Source organism: Nematolebias whitei, chromosome 16, assembly GCF_014905685.2.
Source record: "Nematolebias whitei isolate Nwh7 chromosome 16, NemWhi1, whole genome shotgun sequence".
Classification (NCBI taxonomy): Eukaryota; Metazoa; Chordata; class Actinopteri; order Cyprinodontiformes; family Rivulidae; genus Nematolebias; species Nematolebias whitei.
This window is the reverse complement of record NC_056513.1, coordinates 13,080,728-13,103,392: the sequence shown is the minus strand read 5'-3', so window position 1 is coordinate 13,103,392 and position 22,665 is coordinate 13,080,728. Positions and strand designations below refer to the sequence as shown.

The 22,665-nt window shown below is 40.1% G+C and overlaps 2 protein-coding genes across 2 annotated transcripts in view; one reads left to right on the top strand and one right to left on the bottom strand.

Annotated features, from left to right (window-relative positions):
- The window catches only part of LOC119422340 (B-cell lymphoma/leukemia 11A), a 41,302-nt gene extending 39,224 nt beyond the window's left edge, over positions 1-2,078 (bottom strand). Inside the window, exon 1 of the mRNA XM_037689696.1 lies at positions 1,732-2,078. Coding sequence (XP_037545624.1) covers positions 1,732-1,786 — 55 coding nt within the window. The 5' untranslated portion in view covers positions 1,787-2,078. The remainder of the gene's footprint in view (positions 1-1,731) is intronic.
- A 6,405-nt stretch (positions 2,079-8,483) lies between these two features.
- The window catches only part of cep170ab (centrosomal protein 170Ab), a 19,981-nt gene continuing 5,799 nt past the window's right edge, over positions 8,484-22,665 (top strand). Inside the window, exons 1-14 of the mRNA XM_037690265.1 lie at positions 8,484-8,544; positions 8,794-8,939; positions 10,388-10,477; positions 12,831-12,909; positions 13,107-13,165; positions 13,566-13,728; positions 14,958-15,095; positions 16,821-17,270; positions 17,362-17,732; positions 17,853-17,972; positions 18,113-18,245; positions 20,322-21,788; positions 21,972-22,218; positions 22,414-22,522. Coding sequence (XP_037546193.1) covers positions 8,835-8,939; positions 10,388-10,477; positions 12,831-12,909; positions 13,107-13,165; positions 13,566-13,728; positions 14,958-15,095; positions 16,821-17,270; positions 17,362-17,732; positions 17,853-17,972; positions 18,113-18,245; positions 20,322-21,788; positions 21,972-22,218; positions 22,414-22,522 — 3,531 coding nt within the window. The 5' untranslated portion in view covers positions 8,484-8,544; positions 8,794-8,834. The remainder of the gene's footprint in view (positions 8,545-8,793; positions 8,940-10,387; positions 10,478-12,830; positions 12,910-13,106; positions 13,166-13,565; positions 13,729-14,957; positions 15,096-16,820; positions 17,271-17,361; positions 17,733-17,852; positions 17,973-18,112; positions 18,246-20,321; positions 21,789-21,971; positions 22,219-22,413; positions 22,523-22,665) is intronic.

The window sequence follows — 22,665 nt, the reverse complement described above, 5'->3', positions numbered from 1 at the left end:
CCCCCCCCCCCCCCCCCCCCTTTTTTTTTAACAGCTTATCTTTAAAAAGCTGAACGCAGGTGAGGCTGGGTGAGCTGGACATTTTCTTCCAAGCAAATAATCTCATTTTGATGCCGAGCAAGAGTGATGTGAATAACTTTTTTTTTTTTTGTTAAAAGACTAAAATATAATCCTTTTTTCAGACATATCTCACTGTGCCAGGATCTGTAGTAGTTCAGGTTAATGTTTCCCCCTGGGTTAAGTCTGTTTCATTATCAGGAAAAGCCTTCAAAACCTTTTCCTGTGCCAGTTTCAACGAACATGACTCCCTGTGCTAATCACAGTGGATCAATAACTTCATAAAGCCCCCCCCCCCCCCAATACATTTTTTATAACTCTTTCAGATAAATAAATAAAAATATCCACATTTCACACCCTTTTTCTGCTATTACTATAGAAAATAGCTCATAAATAGCTTCATATAATGTGCTGTATTGCAGCTAGGCAGATAAATAAAAGAAATGTAAACAAACAAATAAGTAAACATCCAAACCCAAACTGTATAAAAGGAAATAAAACTACTTTAAAATATTTGGGATCAATTTTCTTCAACATTTTAATCTGAATCCTGTTTAAATAAGATTTTTAACCTCTGTTTTGGGGGAAAAAGACAAGGACGGTTAAATATGCCAACACTTGTATCTGCTTTAAAACGACCCTGTGTGCGCGCGCTTGTTTAAGCAGCACAGTGGCACGAAGTGGATCAAGTTCAAGTTTGGCCCACAGGAGCACAATCAGAGTACGCCACCCACTGGTGGAGCGCCTCATCCGAGGGAGAAGCGTGGGGGGAGATCCGCGAGATTCTAATTGATTTCGACGGAAATTCGAACAACACGAGGAGACACGTTCCCACCAACAAAAGCCTCATTAAGGTCCAAATAAACACGTGGACTCCTGATCTCCACCGTCAACTCCGGCGGCATCAAAGCAGCATCAACCTGCCTGTTTGTGGTTTCACTCAAAGCGCGTGCACAGGCAGCTTCTGGCTTCCTCTTTTCGTTCCGAACCATTATTTTGACGCGTAAACGGTCCGTGCGTAAAAATCAAACCGCATCGTGCGTAAAACGACATTCCTGGTTTTCTCTTTCATCCAACAGTCTCCGGAACGAGCATGTATGTTCATTAGCACAACAGATATTTGTTTAGCCCATACCACAGACTGGAAACACGACGTTTTGAGAATGATTTAAGCGCGTTGTTTCGGTTCAGGTGCCGCACACTGTGCGCTTTGGGCAAGCTTTAGCACCACTTCCCTGTGTTTAAACCAGCTGATATGTTCTAGGAGACATTAAATAGCTGTGTTAGTGTAGTTGGGTTGCTCTGAAAAGCTACACACGGGAAGTTGACAGTGGATGACCGCAGCGGAGCTCCTGCGCACACAGCCAAAGGTCTGTGGCCATAAAGCTCGTGCATGTCCTTTAATGGCGAAAGAAACCTTGAAGGCTGTTATACAACGCCTTCGAGTTGTGGCTCTCTGTCAGAACTTTCACCAGCAGAGCCCGCACTCACTTTGGGGAAAGCCTGTGCCTTTGGATATGTGTGCGTTTTGTGTTTGCGGTGGGCTCCCTGCTCCCTGTTAAATTCACCAAGGAGGAATGACCAAGAAAGGATAATAATAGCAAAAGACAGAAGTTGATTCCTGAAAGATCAACGCAGAGAAAGAAGAACAAGAGGCGATTTGTTTCCACTTACGCGAAAACTCCCGTTTGCTCAAGTGCTGGGGTTTGCCTTGCTTGCGGCGAGACATGGTGGGTTTGGCGGCGGCTCTTCGGCTCAGGTCACATCGGGAAACCCGCTCCTAAAAGGTAGAGTCCAAACGGAAAAGCTTCATTGATGCGTTTGTCATCCAGGTGCGGGGAAATGACAGCGGACCGAGCTGTGGATCATTCAGAGCGTGGTGCGTAACGCGCTGCGGGCTGCGCCGAGCTCCTCATGACTTTTTTTTTTTTCTCTCCTCTCTCCGCACAGAGTGATGTGAGGAGGTGGTGGGGGACGTCGAAGCCCCCCCTGAGCTGCAAGTTCAAGTGTGGACGTGACGTTCCTGCGAACTTGAACGTCAGGCGGTGGACACAGGGAACATGGGCAGGGCGAGGGCGGCCCGATGGGAGGGGAGGAGTGGGGGCAAGCCCTAATGAAAACCAACGGACACTCATTATGAACCTATGGACGGGGGGTGGGGGCAAGAGACACCCTGAAGACACCAATGGACGGAGGGGATCATGGGGGCTGGGCCAGGAGAGGAGCGGCGCAGAGCGCATGTTCCAGCGCGCAGCAGCTGTGGGCTGCTGCTCACGTGAATATGAATATGCAGTACGTATTTAAATTCACGGAGCAGACCGGAACAACTTTAACTCTTATCAAAACGAAGCACTGTTTATTTTATTATTTAAACCTCATTAACATCTATGACAGACTTAATTTTATTTATTAGATTATATTAGAACCAGCTTAGAAAAATGATGGTTTTAAGATTTTTATTTTATTTTTCTTAAACAAGAGGTTAAAGATAAATTATATCACATTAAGCAAGGCCAGTGTGGGGCACAAAAAAAAAAGAAACGTTTTTGTAATAAAAGCAACCTTTTACACACAAGCACTATACAGCTTTCACAAAAAAAAAAAAAAAAAAAGATTTAAGACTGAAAACTTTTCAAGACTTCTAATTCATCTCAAATATAGACATTTGTACTTATCCACAATTTTTACGTTTTATTTATTTAATTATTATCTGATGCAAGGGATTATACAGCTATAGGTCTTAACAGGGTAAATCAGTGAAAAATGTGTTTTTAATAATCCTCTTTCTGTTTGTCATAAATGGATGGATTATAATTTTTCTACTTTGGTTGTATTTTGGCTTAGTCACAATAAAGATGCAATCTTATTAAAGAAGAACTTTTTTTGTCTAAATAATTCTATTGTTCAGGAACCTCCTCTTTATTGGTTTTAAACCACATGACAGTTTCTGCCTGGTGGAAAGTGAAAAGTTTGAAACAATACATTTTGTATGGTTTATTGTCTAATATGAGCCTGTTTCACAGCAGACATGTCCATTTGAAAACGTAGAAGAACTTGCAAAGGTCTGCATTTGACAAAGTTCTGCACAGAAACAAAAGTGGCAGTTCAAAATGATAAATGTAAAGTCCTGTTATTTTATTTTACCTCACCTTGCTAACAAAAATAAACAAGAAATACTTCACAGCAATAATATTGCTACAATTAAACTATAAAACTTATTCTATAATTTTAGGAAGACTTGTTCTTTTATTTAGAAAAACCTATAATATAGCATGTTCTGAACAAATCTGACCATTTTCTTGTTAGTTTGGTGTGAATGTTGCCTCTGGGCCAGTTTGAGCTCGCGTACTCTTCACATCTCGGTCATTTGGCGCCATCTAGTGTCCATTTTGTGCAACAACACATAAACTCCAATATAAATAAAATGTTTCAACTCAAACAAAGCAACTCAAGATGAAACAAATAAAATACAAAAAAATCTGTCACACTTCTCTGACAAATAAATTATATATAATATAATAATAATAATAATATAAAAATTATAATCACATAAAGGGGGGGTATTAAACAGTAGAAAATAATAATAAAAATTAAATATATATATATATATTATTGTTGTTGTTTTGTGATTGTGGAAACAGCCTTGGCAATAATGAGGTTTTGATTTTTAATTTACATTTGAACTTGCAACAATAAATAGTAAATATAAAACTAAAACAAAAAACATACATTTACTGGACAAAAGTGAGAGTTGAATGACATTCATGAAATTTGCTGAAGAAGCTGAAAAAGAATTGTTAAAGTCAAAACTAACAGAACACTAGCTAAAAGCGAAATGTGACAAAATACTAGATGAGGGTAGCAAAATAGTAGCTATGCTAAAAGTTGCAGAAACATAGCCAGAAAGGAAAATAGAAACAAAACACTAGCTAAAAGCTAAATGTATGTATGTATGTATGTTTTATTTATTCATTTCATTTCATCCAAACAACAAATGTAATACAATTTAAAGAAAAGAAAAAAGATATACAATCACAGAAATAAAATGAAAGGCAGCAGAAGAAGAATGAATTCTTATAATATCTGCCCCTTGTAAATCTAACAAGAGCCTGTATAGGTGAGGATGAAATAATAGCTAGAAGCTAAACATAGCAGAAACATAGCCAAAAAGGAAAAGAAATAAAAAAAAAACACTAGCCAAAAGCTAAATGTAACAAAAGACTAGGTGAAGTAAAATTGTAGCTAGAAGCTAAAAGTAGCAGAAACAGCCAAAAAGGAAAAGGGGGGAAAAAAACCACTGGCTAAAAGCTAAACGTAAGACTATATAGGTGAGGGTAAAATAGCTAGAAGCTAAAAGTAGCAGAAACCAAAAAGGAAAAGGGAACAAAACACTAGATGGACGCTAAATGTAACAAAAGACAAGGTAAAGGTGACAAAGTAGCTAGAAGCTAAAAGTAGCAGAAGCCTAGCCATAAGGTAAAATGAAACAAAAACACAAACTAAAAGCTAAAGCAAAATGCCTGCTAATAACAGAAAGAAGACCAACAAAGTCCATGCTCAATAATCCAGGAGGCTAAGAATTCAAAGCGGCAGTAGCTAAAATTCAAATACAATACAACTTTATTTATAGAGCACTTTAAAACAACACTGTTGGCCAAAGTGCTGTACACTAGGACATACAAAAACATAAAAAACCCACACGTTAAAAATGTGAAATAAAATAAAGATAAATAAAATAAAACAAATAACTTAGAGTCATTAAAACCAACATTTCAAACTGAAGTAAAAGCCAAAGAGAAAAGATGTGTCTTCAGAGAAGAGAAATAGAACGAGTAATCTGAAGCTGATTAAGGTTTTTTTGAAGGAACTAATGAAATCTTAATGTATTTCTAAAAGAAAAATGTTTTAGAGGTAAATCTTTTGAAAAGTATAAAACGTAATAAAACCCAGAAGTCACCACACCCATCTCATGAAAGACATTTTGATTTATGAATGGCTACTGCACATCGGTAAATGGCAACAAAGACATAAGGAGAAAAAGGGTTTGACAGTCTGAAAAAAATACTAATGGCTTAAAAGCTACACAGAATATTTGAACCCATCACGTGAAAGAATCCAATAAAAATATGAAAATTGTCTCGTATAAAAGCTGCGCAGTCCTTTTGAAACGCATCAGAACAGATGAACGCTCCAAACATTTTCTATTTTCCACATGGTTTGCTCCTATTTTTAGATTGATTAAACTATTCAAAAGTGGAGTAACAATAATCAAAGAGTCAAAGCTGAAAATCCACAATCATCCATAAAATGGGCCACTCATGGTTGGCTGTCAGGTGTCCTGTGTTACATAACCATTGGTCCATTCCTGTCACTTTAAATGCGCACAGCGCCACCTGGAGGCGAAGACGCGGCGCAGCTGAAGCAGCAGGGCCGGGCAGCAGCACCAGGAGCACGGGGCACGGCTGTTTTCACCCCCGTGCGTGTCGGATGCTCATTGTCTGTTTGGCAGCAGGTGAGAGACGTTCGTCCACCTCAGATGATGCTGAGGACGCAGCAGCTCTGAGGCTCGTCGCTGCCTCCTGCTCGACTTTAAGGATGGAGGCGGTGAAATGAGCCGCCTCCATGAAGCTCCACGTCCCCGGACGGGCGTAAATAAACCTTTACATCATTTCAGCCGCTCGGAAATCACGTGAGAACTGTCAATGTGAACGTGTGAGGGTTTGTGTCCTTAAAAAAAAAAGGCGTGCGTAAAACATGATGCGCGCTTCATATGATGCGTCGGTAATTAGCGACAATCTCACCGTGACTGCGTGTTTAAACCTTAATCTGCGTTCTGAATTATGGAGCATTTGATCATTTATGTTAAAATCCCGCCTTTGGACGTGGTTTGGGAGTTGGATGGGTTCATGATGAGCTGGACTGAGACTCGGCCTAACCGGGCTCATTTTCCGGCTCTTCCATTGGCCGACATCATCCACGGCCGCCTCCAGCCTCCCTCAGGTGATGAGCTGTCATGTGCACAGGAAGCTGGCCCCTGAGAGGGGTCTCCTATGGACCAGCTGGGTCTTTGTAGTAGATGAACCAGGCTGCTGAACGCCCTCCACTGGGAGTAAAGGGAGAGAGGTGACGAGTTCATTTGGGACTGATTTGATGACAATAATAATAAAAAATGACAAAGTGGGTAATTCAAATGGCTCCTCCAGCGCGTGAGTCAGCAGGATGTGTGTGTTGATGGTGCTGCAGCTAAAGGAGGGTGTTTGTTTCAGTGACAAGAGCTGTTGTTCTTTTTCATAAACTTCTGAATGTGAATGGAAATCATATGACAGAATCATAAGGACGCAGGTTGTTATTGTCTGGCTCTCAGTTTGACTTGTCTGTGTCTAAAAAAGTTGGAATGATGTGTGAAATATAAAATGTAAATAAACAAATAAGAAGTGTAAGTTGCCCATAATGCATACCCATACCATCAGAGAGGCTGGATTTTGAACTGTGTGCTGCAAACAGTTCAGACAGTTTTGCTCCTCTTTAGCATGATGGTTCAACGTTTCCAAAAATAATTTCCAAATCCAATTCGTCCGACCGCTACACGGTGGCTACGTTGGTAGAGCTGTTGCCTCTCAGCGAGAAGGGCGTCGATTCAAATCCAGGCCACCCTTCTGGGTGGAGTTTGCATGTTCTCTCCATCAGGGGTGATTCTAGGATCTGACCTTTAGTGGTACATAGCCCCCAGTACTGACTGAAGAACAAAGCACAACTAGCTTTAAACATTACCATTATTATTACATCAGGTCTCTCTTGTAAATGAGTCCTCGAGGCTCAATGGGATTAACCTGTTTAAATAAAGGTTGAATTTAATTCAACTATTAACCTCTGACTGCAAAGTGTTTGTAACGCAAAACGTTGGAGGAAAAGGGGGTGGAGCTCCTGCGAGTAAGGGGCGTTTACCTTTGGGAAAAATTGAGGTCGCTGATTGGATAGTTGCTGACAGGCATACTGGATTGATTGACAGGTGGCGTTGAGGATCCAACTCATGCAAAAACAATCATAGATTTTACTGGCCTGAAGACTGTCATCATTTATTCCATATTTATTCAATATTTTGGTGAATCTAAGATATGAGAACTAAGCTCATTTACAAAATCCTAATGATAGTTTCTTAAATTTTCAGGGGTGCTGAGTTAAAATTTAGGGGTGCTTGAGTACCCACCAAAAAGAGGCTAAAATCGCCACTGCTTTCTATGCATGCTTTTCTCTGGGTACTCCGGTTTTCTCCCACAGACCAAAAACATGCATGTTAGGCTGGTTGGTAACTCTAAATTGTCCTTAGGTGAGAGTGAGAGAGTGAATGGTTGTTTGTCTCATTTGTCTCTATGTGTCTCTGTGATGGACAGGAGACCTGTCCAGGGACAGTGATAGTTGGACATGGGCACCAGTGGCCCCCACAACCCAAAAAGGAAGAAGCGGCTAAAGATAACTGATGGAATTTGTTTGACCACAGAACATTGGTTCACTTTTCCTCAGTCCATTTTAAATGAGCTTTGGCTCATTATGGATGATGTTCACAAATATGTTTCCTCTCTGCATGACAGAGCTTTAAGCAGCATTTGTGGATGGCGTGTGGTGAACTGTCTTTAGGAAGTATTTCTGAGCCTGTGCTGTGATATCCGTAACAGAATCAGACCTGGTTTTAATGCAATTCATCTCAGAGATTGCTCTAAATTTTTGAAATCCCGTGTTATGAACTGTGAATGAGCACAGCTAACCAAAAAGCTAGCTTCGCTAACCCATATTCCGCTACCTAAAAATTTTGCTTTGCTAACGCTAAACCGCTGACAGCTAATACAACTGTCACTCAGTCTGCGTCACACGTCTTCGCCTCCTTCCAGTTGAAGCTGTATCGACCAATCACATCTTGTCACAAGTACACGTAGTAAGCCAAAAGCATGCCTAACGGACTCGACAGGAACGAGCTTAGGAGTTTGGTTTGCTGACTAAAAGTTGGCAAAACCTAATTTAGCAGAAGCTAATTCGGCTAAATGAAAAATGAGTTCAGCTATTAGCTGTTAGCGGATCAGCAAAGCTGTGCCCACCGTTGATCAAGGTTCAAGGAGACTTTATTGTCATTTGCATCACATGTGGTGCATGAGGTGGAATGAAATTATGTACTCAAGGTTCCAGTTATATCCAAAAATAGCAATAATATAAAGTATATAAAAAAAGAAGCAGTGTACAAGGATCTAAGATATATGCTCAACGATAATAGTATAATATAAATAAGGTGTATCAAACTTTTATGGGGTTTGAAAATCACTGCATTTAGTGTTTATTTATATTTTAATCAACGTGCCGACTTTTTGCAACTGGGGTTGTGTCTAGTTTTCCCCGTTTTGTATAATATCTATTGTTTGTTTTTCAGTGTTGTGACATCTGGATTTATCCACGGTTGACTGCTGAGTTGTGCAAGTTTCGAAGGATGCCTGGACATCTGTAAGCCATGTCTTGATTTTTACACGTATGCTTCTTGTTGTTAGCTGCACCATATGGAGCGATGAGTACTGTATACCCCTGGGCCACGACTGAAATAGCTCCTGTGCTTTTGATACACAAGCACAGATGCTGAGCTTCCTTTAACTGTTTGAAGTTTTTTTTTTTTTTTCACGCCTGGTGTCACTGTTAGATCTTATCTGGTTGTTGATCAAAGTGTATCTTATGATTTTACTGCGCGTTTGTTTTCAGCACGATGTACTGAAGGTCAAAGGTGACCGCGTGAGGCAAAAATGAGTCTGACTTCCTGGTTTCTGGTGAGCGGTGGGGGGACACGACATCGTCTTCCCAGAGAGATGATCTTTGTGGGGAGGGACGACTGTGAGCTCATGTTGCAGGTACAAAACATTAACTAGATAAAATGCATTTCCTGCGAAAATACAGTGTGAATGCTTATTGATGAAGAACTTGCTGAAAAACAGCTGAAATTAGCTAAAACCATGCTGAAACTTAGCTGAAATTGAAGAACAAGCTTAAAGTAGCATAATAAAGCAGAAAGAACACATATTTGCTGAATTTGATTCAAATAAGCAGAAATTATCACAAAATTTAGGAAATTAGCTAAAAAAGCTGAAAGTAGCAAAACACAGCTGAAAAGTAGCTGAAAAGGCAGAAAGAAGCTTAAACTACCAGCAGGAAGTGGAAGCAGCTGAAATGAGCTAAAAAGTGGATATTAGTTGAAAAGTCTAAATTTAGTACAAACAGCTAAAAAGTAGCTGAAATAGCAGAAAAAGCTGAAACCAGCAGAAAAAAGCTGAAAAGAGCTGAAATTAGCAGATAAAAACGTTAATTAGGCTGAAAGTAATAGAAATTTCTAAAAAAAACAACAACTTTAATTTATCTGAAAACAGTTGAAATAAGCTGAAAATGTATAAAATGCTAAAAAGTAGCTGAAAAGGCATAACAAGCTTCAATTAGCAGAAGAAAGCAGAAAGAACATGTTTACCCAATTAGACTGAAAGAAGCAGAACTGAGCACTAAAAAATGGAGATTATCCGAAAAAAGATGAAATTGGCAAAAAAAAAAAAAAAACTGATGAAAAGTAGCTAAAATGTTCTAAAAGAAGCTTAAATTACCAGACAGAAGTGGAGAGAGCACATTTTTGCTGAATTAAGCAGAGAACATTGAAAATAAGTGTAAAATGTGTGAAATTAGCCAAAAAAAAGCTAAAATTAGCATAAAACAGCTTAATAGTAGCTGAAATAACAGAAAAAGCTGAAACTTGAAGAATTAAGATGAAAGGAGCGTAACAAGTTAAAATCAGCAGAAATAAGTTAGAAGAAGCACAAAAATGTTGTAGTTAGCAGAAAGAATCTAAAAGGAGCACAAAACAGCTGAAAAAATGTGAAATTTGCTGAAATTAGCTGGAAAAAAGTTTAAATTTGCACCAAGAAGCTGAAAGAAGCTGAACCAGAACAAAAATGTAAAAGGAGCAGTAAAAGGTTGTAAACACATCTAAAGATCTGAAGGATGTAAAATGAGCTCATTTCATTTTTTTTATGCGTAAAAAAGTGGCAGAAAAGGCTAAATATTTCTAAAAGCTAAAGTTGCACCAATACCAAAAGCCATAGCAAGATTGTTCGGTAAGAGCTGAATGTTTCGTTGAAATAGCACAAAAACTGTGGACCGAGAAAGATGCTGAAAAATGTGCAGAAGAAAATGGATCACAATAGTGTGAATGCTTCATAAACATCCACACTGTTAACATGTCCCTATTTGCTTCATATTAAAATTGAGAACTGATTAGTTTGGATTGCAGTGATTGACTGGATGTTTTGTAATTCAGTCTCGCAGTGTAGACAAACAGCACGCCGTCATCAACTACGACCCAAACACAGACGAACATAAAGTGAAGGACTTGGGCAGCTTAAATGGGGTGAGTGTGCTACTCATCATTTCTGCATTAAATTAACTCTTTACCACTTTTAGAAAAATATTTTTTCTTTAAACCTTGTGAGGAATCCGGTCTAATTTCTTGATTGTTGTTGTGTTATAAATCTAAAATTCATGTGAAAATGTAAACCTAATCTTAATGGTATTCACTGTAGGGCCTAAAAATAACATCCAGTGTTGCAATATGACATCAAACTTTGATGATTTTTTTTCAGACAAAAACAAAAAGGCTGTAAGTAGAAACACATGGAATGTAAGATTTAGAAGTGTTTTTAACCATTTTTATTTATTTGTCACCATGAACTCAAACATAAAAATGTTATCTTGAACTACAGTGTATCAAATGGAGCAGTTTTTTACTCCAGGAGTTTTTCAGATATACTGTTGTGCAATGCCAAAACGCAGGTACACACTCAGCGTCAACAAATCTGAGCATAATTATGTAACTAAACAAGGTCAAGGTTCTTTGTTGTCATTTGCATCACATGTGGTACTTGAGGTGGAACAAAATTGTGTACACAGGGTCCCAATTACATCCAACAATAGCAAAAATATAAATTGTAAAAGAAAAACAATAGTAAAATCTGATATGAACCAAGAAATACGGTAAACAATAGTGCAAAGCAATACTCTGAACAACAGCAGCACGAACATGAGTCTGTGTGAGTAGATGAGTACAAATGAGCACAGCAGCATGAAATAAATAGCAGCATGAGATCAGCAGCATGGATAATCAGCAGCACATATCAACAATCAATTGGCATTACAGTGATTTTTTTTACAGTGACTTTCCTGATTAGGGATTTATGAGTCTTAACAGCTTTAGGGTAGAAGCTGTTCCTCAGTCTAGTGGTTCTACACTTAATGCTCCACAACCTTCTGCATGAGGGGAGCGGGGCAAAAGGTGTGTGCGCTGGGTGAGTGGTGTCCTTCATGATGCAGGTGGTCCTCTTCCTGCATCTGGAGGTGTAGCTGTCTGTGATGGTGGGGAGGCTGACGCCAATAGACTTCTGTGCAGCCTTCACCACTCTCTGCAAAGCTTTTCTTTCTGCAGCTGTGCAGCCTCCATGCCACACGTTGATGCTGGAGCACAGGATGCTCTCCACTGCACACCTGTAGAAGGAGGTGAGGACTGAGCTTCCCAGACCATCTCGTCTCAGCCGCCTGAGGAAGTAGAGTCTCTGATGAGCTTTCTTGATAAGGCTGGTGGTGTTGTTGCTCCAGCTGAGGTTGTCATTCAGGTGCACCTCCAAGTACTTGTAGCTGGAGTCCGCTTCCACTGCAGATACTCCTATATTCAGAGGGGTAGGTGTATTTGTTTCGTCTGATGTCCACGACCATCTCCTTAGTCTTCTTCACATTGATGTGAAGGTTTTTTCTTCCTGCACCAGCTCTCCATGTGTTCCACCTCCTGCCTGTAGTTGGACTCAAATCGATGTTTGTGATTCATCCCACCACCGCTGTAACATCATCAAACTTTACAATATAACAGCCTGGATGAGTAGATGCGCAGTCATACGTGAGTAGAGTAAACAGGAGGGGGCTTAACACACAGCCCTGAGGGGAGCCAGTGCTGAGAGTTATGGTGGAGGAGGAGAAGTTGTGGATCCTCACAGACTGCAGCCTCTTTGTTAAGTTCAGGACCCAGTTGCAAATGGAGGGGCTTAATCCTAGTGTGAGTAGTTTCTCCATCAGGGAATCATGTGAATCTAATAAACCTTAATCAGATGTCTCAACTCTTGCATGGATGTTGCAGATGTTGAACTATTGTCAGTCACTTCCATTGTTTCCATAAGTGAACAAACACGTGGTAGTTGGCAGCTATTAACAAACTTTGATTAAAAATGTTTAAGTAACTGCTATATTAACCATTAAAATTAGAAAATTATTTTTTTTAAGCTCTTACTCTCGTATTTTTTTCCTGCCCCACTGTTCACGACATTTCAACAAGTACCAGTTTAAACTCTTAAAATACAGATATTTTTGACAGTTTTTACTTAAAGGCATTATCAGATTACGTTCACACCAATCAAGAACCGATGATCAAACTCAAATACAGCGGATTCTCAGCAGTTTAGATAAAAACAAGCATGTTTTAAAATAATCATGTCTTCCCTTTCTTATTACAAAGCAAATGTAAGCACATAAATACAGCTTTAATTAAACAATTTTAAGAGAGAAAATCTAAAAAAAAAGAGAGAGAGCTTCCTTGTATGATTCAAACATTTTGTTAGTTTTTAGCTTGTTGGGATGTTAGTAAATAGCTAAAATTAAAAATTTGTGGATAACCTTGTATGTTGTATTGATTATCTTTCTTATTGTCGTTTGTTTTGCAGACATTTGTCAATGATGTGAGAATACAGGAGCAAGTGTATGTCACGCTGAACACTGAGGACAAGTTGAGGTTCGGATATGATATCCTTCGGATCTGTTCTTGTGCGATGTGTCAAATCAAATGACAGGATATGCATGAGCACCACTGTAACTTTAGCTTCTCTTGGATGGATGTGAATGCTCATTGTACTCTGCCTGCTGCATAATAGATGATGCTATTTGTGCATGCTCCTCGTTGCTGCAAAGAGCTCCTCACCTTGTACCTTAACCTGCCTCACATACCAACCTGTTCACTGTTGATCGAGGAGAACTGCATATTCCCGAGGAGGCCCTCAAGGTTAGACGACATGCTGCGCTGTGGAATAAAAATAGCTAAAGTTTGCAAAGTGAATGGATCTGTCTGTTCAAAACTGGACAGCCCTGTATTTTTTATTACTTTGTAGTCAAAAAAAAAAAAAAAAAAGAATCAAAGAGTTCTGCTGAACTGGGTGAAAGCCTCAGAATTAAAAAAATAAAAATCTGCTGCTTCATCATGCCAAGCTTCCCAGGTAGCTGCAGAGAAGAGGATTTTATCTTAATAAGCGAGCAAAACTCCAGTTTCTTCAGTAACATGCAAAAGTTTGGCTCAGCAAAAATAATCTAAAAAAAAATCAAATTAAGTTTTTTTTTATTACTTTGACTCAACAGTTTTGCATGTTTGTCTCTAAACTCATCTCGGGGCTCTCCTCATCTGTCAGCATGAGAAACTGAGCAGTCAGCTGCAGATGATCCAGAAGAAACCTGCCGAGTCAGAACCTTCCAAACCTGAGGTGAGACCTTCTGAGGCAGCAGCTACACAAACGTGTGACGAGGCCAGCGCCAAACCCCCAGAGCCCCACAGGCCAGAGGATAAAACAACAGGTGAGCTTGAGCTCAACGCTGCATCTGATCATTTTACGATTTGTTCTGACGTTTTTGTGAATTTAACACAAAAAACTATTTGGATGATTAAATTGAACTGACGTAAAACAACAACTACACATCGTTACAGATTCTAACTAAAAGGCAAGTTCATATACATTTGTGTCTGTCTGTTAGCAAAAAATATCATGACCCATTGAATTAATTTTAATAAACCTTGCTAGAAATAATCATTACTTGTACATTTATATTTGTTTACCTTTTGAAGTCAGCCCAAATCAAGATGGCCACCTCAATCAAGTGTTATCAGAAAACACAAAAAAGGGTAGAAGTCTGTATATTTAATAAATGTTTATCTAAAATGTGGTGAAGTTGTAGTTGAGAATTATTCACAACACATACTTCAAGGGCTGCTCCTTGTACAAAATCTTTGTCTAAAATTTAACCATTGAAGTCAAGCCAAATTCTCTGTTAGCAAAATATCTCATGAACCATCTACCGTATTTATTTTATTGAAAACTTTCAGCAAATAATGGTTATATGTACCTTCACAAATGATTCATATGAGGAGTTAATTTTAGTGAAAATGGCTGCTACAGCTAATCAACAATAGCCATTAGAAAAACAGGTAATATTCAATCAGTTCTTTAGATACTGAGTTGAAATTTGGTGTGATAGTAGCTGAGAGTCATTCACAACACATGCTTTGAGCATCGCAGCTTATGATATTGCATAAAATTGTAAATAAAGTTATTTCCGAGGTTTGCCCAAAACAGCTGTCATTTTTCAACATGATGTTCGTTTAAAACTCCGAGTGATATACATTCCTACAAGGAATGCTAGGCCTTTAATGTTCTGTGCAGTTGTTGGATGGAAAATGACACTCAAAGAGGTGTTGAATTAATTTAAACGCAAACATCTTAACCTGGTAACAATCCTCTTACACCATTCTTGACCTCAAATAAACAATGCTGATGTCAGGTGCAGAATGTTGCATCATTTATAGTCTCTAATAGCAGGCGTCATTCCATATTTGCAGAGAAATTCTAAATTTTGAGACTCACGAGTTACAATTCTCCTATTTTATTATGAAGTTTGAACTCAACTCTATGAATGTTTTTCATTGTTGATGTGTGCAAATGGCTACGGTTTTTGAATCGATCTCTAACAGGCCACCAGGGAACACTAAGGGGCTTCCCATGTGACTAACTGAGGAAATATTTTGGCAGGAGAAACATCGGTCTTGAAAAGAGGTACGCCCCTCTATGGCCAGCCTGCTTGGTGGGGTGATGAAGATGCTGACGAGCAGCATCCAGGAAGGCCTGAAGAAAAGAACACAGACCGAAAAAGAGAAAAGGCAGAAACAGGTAGGATCAGTGTTGTTTAAATATCGCAAAACAGAAACTGCTTTTATGTAATTGTACAATGCAAAAACAAGGCTGCATTTAACGAGTAGAGGTTTTTGTTTAAAATGCTTATGTTTTAAATTTGCATTAGTTAAATTCATAAAAATACTATATAATTACATAACATTATATTACATAAATAGTGTAACACAAGGCTAATGGTGTACCACAAGGCTCACTCTTAGGACCCACTCTCTTTACAATCTACATAAGTGATGTAGGTCAGATCATTCCTGATGCATCCTTACATTTCTATGCTGACGACAGTTGTTTATTGTCGAGCTAAAGTATTTGCTAAGGTTTTCTAGATTTTACAGTCTTCATTCGACATCATTCAGTCAGATTTGTTTCGTCTCAAACTGGTGCTAAATGCTGATAAAACCAAAGTTTTTTTTAAATAATATAAAACCAATGTTGTTTTCAAACAATAAGTAGGTACCAGCAGTCTTTCCTTCTATTTTATCTTCGAATTGTGTTGTTTTGTTTTTGTTATTCAACCTTTATTTAAACAGATAACTCACAATGAGCCTCGAAGACTCCTTTACAAGTGAGACCTGTTTGGACAGACAATAAAAAGTGGTGAAAAATGACACATAGGGTTTGGAGACAAAAAAAAAAATCTTAACATGCTCTTAATCTTTGGCTGAAGGTTAACAGCATGATAATGAAAAAAAAAACTCGCACACGAGCACATAATGACGCCGACATTCCGCAGTGGGGGTGGAGGGGGGGATGCAAGGGCGGCGAGCATGTCCAGAGACAACACACAGAGGCACTTCAGAGTTCAGATAAACTCGCTCAGTTCCTATTGAGTTTGTCGATTCTTACAAATACTGGTATCTTGGTTGATTTACATCTCCGTTTTAAGCCTCATGTCAAAAACTTGATAAAGGAATTGAAAATAAAATTGGGTTTCTTTTTCAGAAATAGATCTTGTTTAACTCTGAATGTTAGGAAACGTCTTGTAGCTGTGACTTTCATTCCCTCCAAAACGGTGACATTATTTACATGAATGCTTCTGCAAGCACTCTGCAGATGTTGGACTCTGTCTATCATGGTGCACTAAGATTCATAACTGGCTGTAACTACCGTACCCATCACTGCACTCTGTAGTCACTGGTTAACTGGACATCATTAACTTCACACAGACTCTCACATTGGTACATTTTCATCTTTAAATCCCTTCTTGGTCTGCTGCCTTCATACATCTCCTTCTACATGTCACTTCGTCAGTGCAGCTACAGCGTGCACTCTCAAGACATCATTACCTGCAGCGTCCCCTCAGTGCAGACTGCATTTAGCAAAAGGCCTTCTCTTACTCCGCTCTTGTTTCCTGGAACACCTTGCAAAAAGATCTGAAGCTGTCGACCTTGACCTCTTTAAGAGATTTTAAACAATTAAGTTCAATGCAAAAATCAATGCAGACATGTTCCTGTTGTTTTACACCATTTCATAATGTAGCTTGTTTTTATTTAATTTTATTTCACTACTTTTATTTACTCTTCAGTTTATTTGCTTTTTAATGACTATTGTTGTGTGTACATCATCTGTGTTTTTTTGTTTGTTTGTTTAATGCAGGTCTCTCTTGTAAATGAGTCCTCTTGACTCAATGAGAATAACCTGTATAAGTAAAGGTTGAATGAATGAATGAAAACAAAACTCAGATCTTTCCATTACTTCCTGCAGACAACAAGAAAAGCACAGACATCTCAAAGTCTGCCCCTCAGACAGCCTCAAACCAAGAGCCGAGTTACTTCAAAACACCAGCTAAAGACTCTCCATCAGGTAAGGTGACTAGTGAACCCCCCTTACAAGATCAAGAGCCTGGTGTTCCTGCTGCTGCAGAACCCATCCATGGACATGCATCATTCACCATTGAGTTTGACTCTGGAGCATCAGGTAAAGTTACTGTGAAAGATCGAGTAGCAAAAGTAGGACCAGAGACCAGGCCACGTCCTAAAAGAGCCACTGGAGAGGAGCTGAGTCCACTTCAAACAGCTATGGTGGCAGCGGAGGTAAAAGTTGCAGACTGGCTGGCCCAAAATGAGCTGCCGCTAACTCTTAAAGAGATGCCTGCAGAGGAGGATGGGGAAAGTGTCAAGAGTGACGTTCCTGTGCAGCTGAAGAGTCTTAAAGGTTTGTGTAAATAATACCTACCGTGATTCTTAAGTATTCTCTCTTTTGCTTTTTGGACAAAACTGTTACTATTGTCTCTGTCACATGTCAGACAGTAAACATGAGGACGGCACTCAGAGCGATTCAGAAAATGCTCTCGGAGAGCAGCGGAGGGCTGCAGCTCTGGAGGAGCGCTCCTGGGGGCTTTGGAGCGGTGCTGGAATGAAGATTAGAGAAGGCCGTGCAAACGTACCAGAGGGTCTGTTTGCAGAAGAGGAGAGTCCTGCCCGTCGTTGCAAGCCTGCTACTTCCAAAGGGGTGAGCAGATTTGTGGAAAGGCGACGCGGCTCCGTGCCACATCAACAGAGTGGGCGTGATGAGAGCTATCGCCATGGTGATGATTACATTGACAAGGTGACTTACACTATTGAGATGGAGAATAGAAGCAATGAAGAAGAGGAGGCTAGGAAACTGATTGACAAAGTAAGGAGGGTCTAATCTTTTAACCTTTTGGTTTTTAGTCGTTCTCTAATTATATTACTAAAAAAAAAATATATATATATATATATATGTATATATATTTTTTGTGTGTGTATCGTTTAGGTGTTTGGTGTGGATGAGCAGTGTGTTTCCAAGTTGGGGGGAACTAACCAAAGAGAAAGGCTTTCTTCACAGTGGTCTGGTTCCAGAGACAAAGGAAAGCCTGGACGATTGGAGACAGAGGTGCAAAAGCTTATTTTTTTTTATCTGAAGTGGCTTAAATTTGATTTAGTTTTAGTAGTAAATGAACACAGTCCTTTTCAAATAAGTGTCACTTACACTAGAAGACTTGCTCTTGTATCCATGATGTTTTCTTGGTTCAGGTGTTGTCTGAAGAGCTGATGGTGGGGGGTCCTCGCTGGGTGTCGCAGTGGGCTACTCTGGCTGCCAGTCACATTAGAACAGACCCTGAGGGTTCGGGAGGTGAAAACCAAACTATGGTCACAGAGGACAGAGGTACTAAAGTGTAGTATTTTTCAGTCACATAATATCCTACAGTGAATTGAAAGTATGTTGAGTAAATAGTATACCACCACAATGTAAGTCATCATTACAGTGCAAAGAACAGAAATGTAGCCCAACAAAACATTAGTGACAAATCGTCAGATACACAGCAGTCCATTTAGACGTGGCTAGTTTTAAATTAACGGTGTTACGTTAGGAAACATCTTTGAAATAATTACTCAGAAGTCCAAGACTGATGTTTGACAAAATTTATTAAAAATACTTGCAAGGAGAGATAATGCCCTTGCATCCAAATGAACGACATAGAACACATAATATAGATATATAACCGAACACAAAGGACACTCATAGCCAACGCAGTCATCCTTACAGCAACATGAGCATCACCTGTCTGACAACCGGTACGAAGATACAATTATTTGTGTATTCCCATACAAGAAGGAGGACTTCCTCCCTCCTCCTGCAGCCACTGTCTCCACATTCCAAGTAGCTGGCAGACACCTCATCTTATCTCCACAGTTTGGCTCATCTGCTGAGAAATTTGTTTTGTTCAAATAGTGGAAAAATCAAAAAAGAAACAAAAAATATTGTGACGGAGTGCTGTTTTTCTTGCTAGCACTTTAGCCTTACAAAGTTTAACCAAGTGAAACACGCCAGCAATAGAAAAAGGGAGAAAAATCTGCATTCAGCCAAAAAATACCTTCTGCTGCGAAAACAAATACAATTTGCAAAAGCACTTGTTCTGTAACTACAAATGGGATTGTTTATTCTAGGGAAGAATAACCCATTTGTTCCAATTCACCAGCATGCACGTGCACAATGTGACTGCATCTGTAAAGCGGCTGTGTGCAGTGTTTAGTTAAATCCAGACGCATCGATTTATTTTAAGTCTTTGAACAGATGAAACCTGATTCGTTTAATACTTTAAAGTCAGCAACCAGGTTTGTTACTACACGCACGCATCCACTATAAAAACTAACAGAAAAGTTCAAATGTATTTACGTTTGCGTATAAAGAACTCTCGCTGCAGCTCCTGCTGGTTAGCTGTACTATTTTCTTTAAACAGAAAAAGGTTGACTTTAGGGGTGCACCGATTGCAGTTTTCTGTCCGATCACCCATTTCTAAAAAGTCTGACCTGCCGATTCCGATTTTGTTTAATAAACGACACTGTCAGGTGTTATAAGGTCACAATGCACCTTCAATTTTCCAATATTATTTAGTTGAAAAACATACCCTTGAACAATATCCTAGAAACAATACAAACTTATTTTAACTGGCCATGAGGTAGTGCTTTGAAATATAAAGGAAGTTCAGACATTTGTTGTTAAAACTAAAAAATTGGGTAAAATTGGTTTCTCATGCAAGTATCGGCCGATTTCCTAAAATTAAGGAAATCGGGGCCGATTTATCGGTGCACCCCTAGTTGACTTGTGTTTTACTTTATATTATACATTTTGCAGCTCACTGCTGAGTTACTAGAAGAGTTTTACGTAAACACATCTGCTGCAGGAAGGTTTATTAATTTTGCACTGTCTTATTGTTTATTTTTTATTAATTTTGTCAGGTTTTATAAAAGTGTTTTGCAATTTTAAACAAAGATTTGTTAGTGAGCGGTCATTTTTTTACTAGACGGTAAATAATTACCTGATAGTCTCAATAACTGACACAGGACCATTCCTTTGCTTTGGTGTTCTATATTTCATTATTGAATCACATCAAACTGTGGTAACAAGCTGAGCTACATCATAATTAAAAACTGAATTGTGTCGCATTATAGCAGTTTTTGCCACCCGATCATCTTTAATTAACTGGATTGTTGGCATTGTATCCAGATAAGTTGTGTATCAGCCACAGACCAGAGATGCACAACCCTAATTATTACACCAGAAACTAGTGTCACTTCATTGTTATTATGATGATTGCACCACTGAGTTTCATGTTTTTCACTTTAAGAACCCTTGTCAAATCCTCTTTTAAAACTTCTTGACAGTTTGTTTTTAACTTACAGCTTCCGTTTGTACCACATAGCAGTGATGCGCCTGCCTTGCTCTGTTTATTTTTTTCAGCTGATACAAGTGAATCCGGCCACACAGTCTTTGTTGCCTCTTCCACGTACACAGAGCGGAAGAGGAGAACACTACCCCAGCTACCTAGTGAGGAGGTCATTCTTGGAAGAAGGAGCCCAGGAGCAGGCCTGCGCACAGATTTGGGGGAGAAACAGGACACAGAGCTACAAGAAAAAGAGAATCAAGATGAGAGGATTTCCAGAGGAAAGCTGGATCACGGAACTGGAGGGATTGGCAGTCATGGAAGCAGCCCCAGTCGCTCCTCGCCGGCTAAATCACAGGACAGTGGTGGTGGAAGATCAGGTCATTCTGGTGTGCTGGCCAAACTTCCCCCTCGTCCAATGACCAGTGGGGAGAAGAGAATGGAGGAGGCAAGAAGGAGGAAAAGGGAAGAGGAGAAAGCCAGAGAAAGTAGTGGAAAACCATTGCTGAGACAGGAGAGTTTTACTGTGGAAAAACCTAGCGCCAACGTGCCTATAGAGCTTATACCACGTATTGATGGACTCACATGCAGAACTCAGAGTAAAGATGCTGGCATTGACACTGTCACACTGCAGAAAGACTCAGAGGCTGTGGCAGCTTTTCTAGAGACCACCGTATCAGACCAAGGTGATCCCCCGAGTCAGTCCATTGAAGGCTCCGTGTCTCCAGAGTCAGATGTGGACACAACAAGCACAATAAGTCAAGCAGACGGAGTGAGGAAAGTAGTCCAGAAGCGTCGGGCACTTGCAGGGCAGCAGAAGGAGAGAACGGTAGTGTGCTCGTCTAAGAAGGGGCCCACTGAGTGCAGAGATACTCAGGACCGGAGGGTCAAGAATAGAACATCTGGTCCTCAGCAGCCTACTCGTCCCTGGACTTCCCTGGACCTCACTGATGATGATGTCAACTCCAGTTCACTCCTTTCAGACTCACAACCCACCTCTGTGCAAGAAACTAGAGGCTCAAACACTAGAGCCCAAGCTGGGAGCGCAATGGTCGGAGCCAGCGCCAAGTCTAATCGGAGTAAGATTTCCCAGACCGCAGCTTCCTCTGCACCCAGTAAAACTGCCAATGTTCCCAAACCAAGACCCACTCGGACATCTCTGTTGAGACGAGCCCGGCTGGGGGATTCATCAGATACTGAACCTGCTGATATGGACCGGCTGTCAGTGGCCTCTGAGGCCTCTACTGCTAGTTCTACATCCAGGACAGGGATAGCAAGAAGGGGGATGTCCAGGATAGAGGCTTTAGCGCAACCAAGGAGACCAAGGGTGGCATCTCCGTCTACTCAAAGTGACTCAGAAGCCACTGTGACAAGGGGCAGAGGTATGGGGGCTCGAACTGCAGCAGGTGATTGTGCAGTCAGACAAGGACTGAGAGGAACTAATGCAGCTTCATTGTCTGGACCCAGAGCCAGAGCTAACAGCGCCTCCAAGCTGCCTGATAAAAGTAAAGGAACCGTCTCTTATGGACATGCTACACCTGCATGTGAGTGGACAGATTTTTCCCCTATCCAAGAACAATCAAAAATTTAAGCTGTCCCTTTCTTCCTAAAAAAAACAGTTTACTGTAAGAATGTGTCTGTACTGCTAATGTTTTCTTGATTATATACTTTTGCATCAATAGAAGCTTGATTCTGCCAAAAAATCTTCCCTCCAATTTTTTCCTCAGCCAACACACGATGGCGCCGGGTTCCTGTGGAGTATGCTTCCACCTCAGAAGACGAGTATGGCTCAAATCGCCACGTATCCAAGCAGGGCCAAGCAAGGCAACCTTTCCCTTCAACACGAGTGGCCCAGTTAGGAGGCTCAGCCCCAGCATCACCCAACCCTGCCGGCCTGGCTGCCTTCAAGCAGAACTCCAGGGAACAGGATGAGTATATGAGAGATTGGACAGCGCACAGCGAAGAAATAGCCAGGTATGTAGGTGAGAAGTCCTGGAAATATTTTTAAAAAGCACTGATGACTCATAGCTTCTAAATTTAAAAAAGCATTTTCTACACGCTGTCCATTTTTAATCTACCTCTGTTTTTTATGAGTTTAGTAGTGGGAATTAAACATCACAGAAAAAAAAAAAGTAAATTTGTGGATCATTGCTTTTATTTCTTCATTAGGATCAGCCAAGATCTAGCCAAGGATTTAGCCATGCTTGCCAAAGAGATTCATGATGTGGCGGGAGAGATCGACTCAGTCAGCCCTGCAGCAACTGACCCTGGAGCTTCGGTACATACATCACACTACATAAGAGAAGTTTTTCTGTATTGGATGGATGGATGATAGATGGATGGATGGATGGATGGATGATGGATGGATGGATGGATGGATGGATGGATGGATGGATGGATGGATGGATGGATGGATGGAAT